The sequence below is a fragment of the Gracilinanus agilis genome, chromosome 3 (assembly GCF_016433145.1).
Source record: "Gracilinanus agilis isolate LMUSP501 chromosome 3, AgileGrace, whole genome shotgun sequence".
NCBI lineage: Eukaryota > Metazoa > Chordata > Mammalia > Didelphimorphia > Didelphidae > Gracilinanus > Gracilinanus agilis.
The window spans coordinates 23789634-23798603 of record NC_058132.1 but is presented as its reverse complement, the minus strand read 5'-3'; the positions used below and the strand labels follow the sequence as shown (position 1 = coordinate 23798603).

The 8970-nt window shown below is 56.4% G+C and overlaps 1 protein-coding gene across 1 annotated transcript; it reads left to right on the top strand.

The window, feature by feature from the left end:
• Window positions 1-1908: 1908 nt before the first annotated feature.
• FBXO46 (F-box protein 46) lies at window positions 1909-8536 on the top strand. The gene is made up of 2 exons (XM_044667296.1): window positions 1909-1966; window positions 6557-8536. The coding sequence occupies exon 2, from the start codon at window positions 6626-6628 to the stop codon at window positions 8534-8536; it is 1911 nt and encodes a 636-aa protein (XP_044523231.1). The 5' UTR covers window positions 1909-1966; window positions 6557-6625.
• Window positions 8537-8970: the final 434 nt, after the last annotated feature.

Genomic DNA, 8970 nt, shown 5'->3' with positions numbered 1-8970 from the left:
GGTTTCTGATGTTAAACCATTTAACACTGGGAGCATGGCTATCCTAAAGGCTCTCTGGGTTCAGAGTTCTGAGCTTTCTCCATCAGGGTCTGAGGAGAGATGATGCACAAGATGTCGGTGGTGGGTCCCCCTGCCTTGTTCACTGAACAGTCAAGTAAAGGGAGTCATGATCAGAACATGAATCCTCTGGGGCTCTATCTAATACATCAAGCTAGTGCACTCAAGATGATGAATTCCCTATTAATGCAGGTGCTAGGATCATAGGATGTGGGCCTGGGAGAGACCTTAGAGATGACAGAGTCTAACCCCTTCATTTTGCAAATAGGGAAATTTGAGAAGTGGGAAGTGCTTCACTCAACATCATACCAGACAGGAAACAGTAGAGCTGATGGTATTCAAACATCCAGGTCCTTTTTCCAAAATACAGTCCCCCTTTTTTATGCCTTCTCCCCTTTAAGCCCCAACATCACTTTCTCCATTTGTAAAATGAGGACTTGTTCTTAGACTTCATCAGGTTCTTTCCTCTCTTGTTCTCATTTTGGCTCTAGATACGATGATTTTTATTTAAGCCCCCTTGCAGCTCCAAAAATCTCAAAAAATAATTCTAAGTAGGCTGTGTGCGTGTGTTGAAAAGAACTCCCTAGGTAAAATAAAATCACCAAGTATTTATTCAGTGTATACTTTGTGCCAGGTACTGGGCTAAATCTCTAGTATACAAAGAAAGGTAAAATCAATACCTGTCCTTGAGAACCTTACAGTGTAACAATGAAACGAGTTAACTCAGGTAGAACAATATCTTCCCTAGGGAGAGAAAATTGCATGGAAGCTCAGAGGAAAGACACTAATGTATTAGGGCAGTGATGGGCAAACTATGGCCTGAGTGCCAGATGCGGTCCTCTGAAATGATCCATCTGGCCGCTTGTCATTATTCCTAATCTGAGGAATACAATGAGTAGAATACAATACAATGAAACTTCGAAGGAGTTGCCTTAGAAACAGACTGACATAAGCATTTCCTTTCCTTTGACCTCGTCTTTAAAAAGTTTGCCCATCACTGTATTAGAAAGATTGGAAAAGACTTCTTGTAGAAGCTGGAATTTTAGCTGGGATAGAGACAGGAAGAGAAAATACTCTAGAGTGGTGGAGAGAGTCAGGGAGTTGGAATGTCGCAAAGAACTGCAAGATGGGCTGATTTCTGAGTATGAAGTCAGGGAAGTCCAGGAGACCTACATTACAAGATCGTGGATACAAAACTGGGAGAGGCTATCCAGTTCCAGAGCGAGATCGGGTGGAGTATGAATGCAATATTTTCTTTGTTTTATATGAGTCTTCTTCCCCAGTGACCTATCTGGAAACACGTTTTGCTAGACCAAATTGCTTATATCTCAGAGAGAAGGAAGGGAGGGAGAGAACTGGGAAGTCAGCATTTTCGAAAAGAAATATCGAAAATTGTTTTTACACTTAATTTGCAAAAATAACATAATAAATCTTTAAAAGTACTGGAAAGGGTTTCAGTGACTATCTAGTCAATAGTATGAATGTAGATTCCTTGAAATCAGGTTCTGTTTCATTTTTTTTTGTTTTTGTTTTTTTTTATTGGCCCTGTCTCTATGACTGGAAGGCCATGGGGAATGGCGTGGGTCCTTTTTCCTATCGTAGGGCTCACAGCCCATGTCTTAGGAGGGAGGATCCTGGACAAAATGGCGGCTGGGGGACTACAATACCCATAGTTAATCGCGGCACCTCCTTCTCTGGCGTCCCCGACAGAGTGGCCTTCTGGGAAATGGAGTTCCTCCCTCCCCTCCGCCCTTCCCGTCCCCTCCGACCCCACGCCGAACTACAACTCCCGGTATGCCTCGAAGCAGAAACCCGGAAGTGGAGGCAGGAGGGCGAGTGAGTGGAGTGAGTGGAGTGTGTGAGTGGTGGGAGCCCCTGGCGCGGAGCGACCTGCGGGCGCCCGGAGCGGGTAAGGCCGGAGCGTCGGGTCAGGGAGGCGGGCAGAGGCGGGCCGCCGACTGTCGAGGGGCGCTGGGTGCGTCCCGGAGCGGAGACAGGGCTTGGGGGGCGGGGCACCTGGAAGGAGGGGAGACAGGTGGGAGGAAGGGGCCTCACTCCTGTCCCCCCAGCCCAGGGCCTTCTCCTTGGGAGTGAGGGTGGGAGGAACACCGCTTTGGGAGACCCTCTTCTCTTCCCGTCCTTTCGCCTCCTTCCCTGGCTGGCCCCTCTCTGGCCTCAGTTTCCCTACCTGTGAAAGGAGAGGCGGGTGTCTTTGACCTCAGTTTCCCCATCGGTATGAGGATGGAGCGGGTGTTCGTTCTGAGTCTGGGCCCCTTCCCGACCCCAGAGATCATTAGGTTCCCATGGACCATCAGCACCCAGCCATGGGTTGGGAGCAGCCTGACCATCAGTATCATTCACCTCTGTTGGGTTTCGGTCTGACAGGCCCAAGGGAGTTCAGGGAGCTGGAGGAACTAGATGGCCCACAGATAATAGGATGATCGATCTGGTAAGGACTTTAGGACAGGGTATTGGGGAGCCTAGAACAGAGGATCTAGAACAGAGGATGGCCGAGCTGGGATGGACCTTAGAGCCGGGAATGACAGAGGTGGGAGGGATCTTAAGAGCACAGAACCGCAGAGCTTGGAGAGGCCTTTGGACAGCGAATGTCAAAACTGGGAGAGACCTTACAGCAGGGAATGTTAGAACTAGAAGATAGCTTGACACAACGAATGTCTGAGCAGGGAAGGAGTTTAGAACATGGAATGTCAGAGCTGAGAGGTTTCTTAAAACGTGGAATGTCAGAACTAGGATGGAACATAGGATGTCAGAGCTGGGAAGGACCTTAGAAACCATCTAGTTCAACCTCTTCCTTTTACAATTGGGGAAGATAATACCCCCAAAAGGGGAGGGGGGATCTTCCTTTTAAGCAAAGGAAGGGCATGAGATTGGGTCTAGGCAAATTGAATTTTTATTCCTCGACAAAGAGCTGGTAGTAGGAGACAGCCTGGCCTGACCCAGGTCCCTTATTTCTGCAATCAGAGCTGGGCCTGATATCTGGGTGTCAGCCTCTCATCTTTCATGTCCCTAAGGAGCCCCATCAAGATGAGATCTGGGGACCAAGGACAAAGGGTCTCTATGTTCTCAGTCCAGTGAAGGAGTGCCAGAGCCTAAGTAGTGAACAGCCCTCAGCCAGGAGGCAGATCCCCCTCTCTAGTCCTGTGTCCTGGCATCTCCCTGTATGTAGATAGCCCTCTCCAAATCTCCTTTGACCCTGGTGCAGTCCTATTGTCTCTGAACCTCAGTTTTTTCATCTGTAAAAACAGAGGTCTCTGGATTGAGCTACACAATCTGAATGTTCCAGGTTTTAAGTACCATCTAATTCTAAGATTCTCTCTTGGACGCCAACTCCCATAGAAATTGGGGAGAAGAGCTGGGAAGGAGACTTGGTCCCTGTCCCTCACAGCCCGAGGATTTGATAAGGACTTCTACTGAAAGCATGGCTCAACAGCTCTAGGGAAAGGGCTGGAAGTGTTTCCTGAGGGACTTTGCCCCTTGATGAGGAGGCCTTTAAGGATTCTTAGGGGGTCAAGAAAGGGTATGAGACTAGAGAGTTGAGTCTCCATTCATACCTTGAATGCCAAACTCAGAAGGTGTCCCTCGAAGTGAGGAGCTGTCACCTACCTAGCACATCAGTGATTATGGCACAGTATGGATTTTGACTTCTGTGGGCTATGGAAGATAGTATCAAAAGTCTTATCAAGAGAAGTTTATTTCTTTAAATTGATAAATAACAGCTCACATTTACATAGCCCAGGGATCTCATGTGAGACCACGACTCTGAGGTGGATGCTATTTAATGCCCACTTTACAGAAGGGGAAACTGAGGTTCAGACATTATATGACTGGTCCCAAGCACCACACCCAGTGAGTAGTGTCTGTGGTAGGATTCAGACCCAGGTCTTACTGGCTCCAAGGTGTTTTGAGTCCATGCAGTAAGGAACAGGCAATCAGCAGCTAGAGAAGGCAAGAGTGGCCTTCCTCCTAGCTCCGGACAAGGGTTGGAAGTGGGGGTTGGGAGGGTAGGGCCAAGTGTCCAGGATCCCGATCCTATCGGGTACCTGTAGGACGCTGAGCTTCCCGGGCCCTTATTCCCGGCACTGATTGACCCTATTGCCCCTGTTCACATAGCATTGGGCTCCCCAGAGAATGGGAGGCAGCAGAGATGTGGTGAAGGGCAGGACCTCGGGCCCCAGGCTGGGTTCTGTCCTGCCCACGTGGGCATGGCAGCCCCTGGAACTTGGGTCAATCAGCAGTCCAGGCTCGAGGAGAGAGTGCAGAGCCCTGCCATCCCGTGCTCGGCCCCTCCCCGGTCAGCCACAGGACATGCCCCTCACAAGCCTGGCCCTGGCCCCCCTAAGGACTGGGTTCTGCAGAGGCAGGATTTGGACCCCGAGTCTCCCTTCCCAGAGCCGGATGCTGCTTGCATAGTTGCTGTGCCTGGAGCAGAAGCCCTGGGCGATCCTGGAGGAGATGAGGCGCCCCCCCCAGTTGTTCTGGGGGGCAGCTCGAGGCCCCTCAGCCCTAGGTGGGGCCCCGGGCGTTCTCTCCACCTGACTTTCCCCGCCGGCTTCCCGCCCCTTTGCCAGCCCTTTGGGGTGTCTGTTTCGGCGCAGACCCGGGCGCTTTAAATCCCGCCCTGTGCACGGCGGGGGGGCGGCTCAGGGAGCCTCGTTAAGAGAGGCTGGCTGAGGACGGCACTCCATCCATCCCCTCCCTCCCTCCGCTCGGGAAAGAGAGGGCTCGGGAACTGGCGGACGCTCCCTGGCCGACTCGTGCACCCCTCCCCCACCCCCCACATACTCACACCTCCTAGCCCCGCCCCCTCGCCGATGCTCGTCCATATATGGGCATGGCCCCGATCAGCGGCCTGTCATTGGGCCGCGCCGTCATGCGCGAATCTGTCAACAAAGGGGCGGGGGGGTGTGGTGGCGCGGGCTCCTAGGACTGCTCGACTTTCCACCCTTCCCTCTTCCCCCTCCCTTCACCAGTGCACTCCAGGCGCATGCGCTCTGCCTTCCCACGCTCCAGCTTCCCTCTGAATAGTACCCTGAATCGGGAGGGAGTGCAATCCTGAGGCCTCCTGAGGGCGATTGGGAGGAGCCTGCTTTTGGAGTCGGGAACCCTGACTCTGCCGCTGGCTAGCTATGTGACCTTGGGCAAGTCATTGCCTCTCGGCCTCAGTTTACTCATCTGTAAATAAAGGGATTAGTGTAGTGTAGAATGATCTCCTCCGGCTGTGCCAGCATTAAATGTCAGCCTGCTAGTTGGGGAGGATTTATTTGGTGCCTGAATTTGGGGTTTGAGGATCAGAGAACAGGAAGGGGCATGATGTGGGGTGCTCTGGGTAAACAGGACCAGGAAGAAGGGGTTTGACCCAAGTTCCAGGGGCTGCCATGCCCACGTGGGCAGGACAGAACCCAGCCTGGGGCCCGAGGTCCTGCCCTTCACCACATCTCTGCTGCCTCCCATTCTCTCTGAGCCTCGGTGTTGCCTTATGTAGAATGAGGTTGTACCCCATTAGCTTACTGGGCCCCTTTCTAGCTCCAAGAGCCTGAACAAGTGTTTGCTCTCTTTCTCCTGGCCAGTAGGCCCTGGCATCCCCTGGCAAATTCCTGCCAGGGTATCTCAGGAGTGAGCTGGCTGCAGTGAGCTAGAGAGGGCTGTGGGGCAGAAGCAGCCAGGGGAGCCCAGGGGTGCACTGGCATGATGACTTGGGCAGAGTAGGTCAGTGTTTGGCCCTGGGTGGGGCAAGATGTGCCCTTAGGCTCCTCTAGCCTGGGTGCTCCTGCCATTCCCTGTTCTAATGACCCTCCCGACTGGACACTGTTTAACCCAACACACGGTACCCCTCTGACATCTCCCCACAGTGGCCATCTGGCTTCTCTGAAGATCTCCAGAACAGGAAAGTGTTCTGTCCCATCACACCCTTCACGGGAAGTTTTTCCTCTTAGGCTGCCTCAGCCCCCATCCCTGCTACATTTGCCTGTATTGATCCTAGCTTTCCCCAATGGCTCATCCCTTTTCTGAAGACCCCTCTCCCAGCCGTTCCTCCAATGGAAACACTCCCAGGTTTCTTCATCTAACCCTCTCATGGCACCATCATTGGGTCATTCCCCAAATAGCTTCTGTTTGCTGGCTCTGGTCACTGGACACATGACCATGTGTCCTGCAAGCCCCTGGAAATCCTATAGTGAGGACCCCGGGCCAGTCTCCTCTCATCAGCAGTTCACCATTCCCAATCTCCTGCCCCCAGGAATCTGCTCTGACATTCCATGCTCAGACTCTCACATAGAGGTGAAAAGGAGAAGCAAAAGCAGGCTTTGAACCTGCTACCCAAAGTCACACAGTTTCCCTTATACCCGCTTCTCTAGGCTCCAGCTCAGGGGTTCTACAGATGGGGAATCCTACGTTATGTTTGCTCTGTGAGTCTATTTGACAACTTCATGGAGGTCCTTTCCCAACTGATGGCTGATCCCTTTGCTGTCTTCCCTCGCAGGTGGCTCTGGGCGCCTTCGTCTCTAGCTGGGTCTTCAGAATGTGCTGACCCTCATCTGGCTGGACAGCCATGGACCCCAGCAGCCTCTCACCAGTCCAGCTGTGGTGCCCTCGGCCCTTTGGTACCTATTCTCAGAATCAGCCTCGCTCAGCTGCCCCATCAGCTCGAAAGCCCCCTCCTCCCACTGCCTGCCCTGAGCCCGGCAGCGGGAACAGCATCAGCTCTGGGGATGGGCTGGCCCGCTCTGAGAACACCCCTCCAGCCCCCCCAACCCCTGCAGCCCCCCTGCTTTCCACAGCCCCTGGTGAGGAAGGCCGAGTCCTGCTGGACACTTGGTATGTCATCAAGCCAGGCAACACTAAGGAGAAGGTGGCCTTTTTTGTGGCCCATCAGTGCGGTGGTGGCGCCAGCCGGGCCAGTGCTGGGAAGGTCAAGGGCCACTGGGGCAGTGACAGCTCCAAGGCCAAACGGAGACGACGCTGCCTGGACTCCACCAAGCCCCGGCCAGGCCCTGGCAAGCCACTTGATGGCGGAGGAGAGGAGGACCAGCAGCTGCCAGCCTCCTCCGAGGCCTCAGCTTGTGCCCCTGAGGACGTGGACCTGCTCTCCGTGGCTGAGATGGTGGCCCTGGTGGAGCAGAGGGCAGCCCTGGCTCTGCAAAGCTACCCTCGAGCAGGGGCCCCGACCCCAGTCGTTTTTGTATCTGCAGCGGAGCAGGGTGCTCAGGGTGCTGGTGAGGAGCGGAGGCCAGGCAGCGACTGCAGCCGCGTTGCTGAAGCCGTGGCCCACTTTGAGGCCCGGAGGGATGGGCCCAGAAAGGAGGAGGTGCGCACTGGGGACAGTGTGCGCGGAGGTGGGCCTGGGGAGGTGCGAATTGCATTTCGGATCTCCAGCGGTAGGGAGCCCCGATCCCCGGAGGGTGGTCCCCCGGGGTCTGGCTCTGGTGGCAGGCCAGGGTGCCCTTACGGGAGCGGGCAGGGCCCCAGCAGCCGGGCCCAGGATAAGATCACCTGTGACTTGTACCAGCTCATCAGCCCATCTAGGGACGCCCTGCCCAGCAACGTGGACTTCCTGCTGGCCCGGGCTGATGAGGCTGGAGATGGGGAAGCAGCTGGAGCCTCCCGCCCAGAGGGGCCTCCCGAGAGGGCCACTGCAGGCGCCACCGCAGGGGACAAGCCCCCAGCCCCGCCCCCACCCCCTGCGGGGGCCCGAGAGTGCGGGGGAGGGGGCGCTGCGGGTTTCCACGTAGACGTGGTGGTCACGGGTGTGGTGGACCAGTGCGTCTTCTTTGGCAAGGATGGGGCCAAGACCGTGAAGGAGGAGACTGTGTGCCTGACTGTGAGCCCGGAGGAGCCCCCTCCTCCGGGCCAGCTCTTCCTGCTGCCTGCCCGCGGGGAGCCGGCACCCGAGGCCCCTGCTGCCCCTGAGGCGCCCACCGCGCCTGCGCCTGAGGGCAGCGAGCCTGAGGTTGGGGGCGGGGCGGGCGCAGCTGCGGCCCCAGATGCCTCCTTGTGCCGCCTCTATCACCACGTATCCCACGACTTCCTGGAGATCCGCTTCAAGATCCAGCGGCTGCTCGAGCCCCGCCAGTACATGCTGCTGCTGCCCGAGCACGTGCTCGTGAAGATCTTCGGCTTCCTGCCCACGCGCGCCCTGGCCGCCCTCAAGTGCACGTGCCACTACTTCAAGTGCGTCATCGAGACGTTCGGCGTGCAGGCCACCGACTCGCGCTGGAGCCGCCACCCGCTCTACCGCGACGACCCCTGCAAGCAGTGCCGCAAGTGCTATGAGAAGGGCGACGTGTCGCTTTGCCGCTGGCACCCCAAGCCCTACCACCACGACCTGCCCTACGGCCGCTCCTACTGGATGTGCTGCCGCCGGCCCGACAAGGACACGCCGGGCTGCCGGCTGGGCCTGCACGACAACAACTGGGTGCTTCCCTGCCACGCGCTGCGGCCTGCACGGGAGGATGCCAGGTGAAGTGGGGGGAGGGGGAGGGAGCGCCCACCCCCCCCCTCCCAGCCCCTCCCCGCGTTCCTTCTGGCCGGCCCCTCAGCACCCAGGGCCGGTAGCCAATGGAGCGGAACCGAAGAACCTTCCTGAGTTCCCCCGCTTTGATTGGCTACTGGCTCTTAAGCCCCACCCCCAGACACCTGGCTACTCCCCTGCTGAGAAGGTGCAGGGAATGGAGCCGGGTATCTCCGAGGAGCACGGGGTCTTCATCTCAGCCCTTCCCCGGGGCGTTCCTTCTCTGACCTGGACTCACCAGGTGGGGTTGCTGCGCCCTGAGCTGGGGCCCATCTGTCTGCTTTTCAGAAAGTCTCTAACCCCCGAGGGCCCTGCCAGCAGAGAGGAGACTCAGGCCATGTCCCTGACCTCCGGTGCCCCCCCACCCCCCTCCACTCCAAGGACGG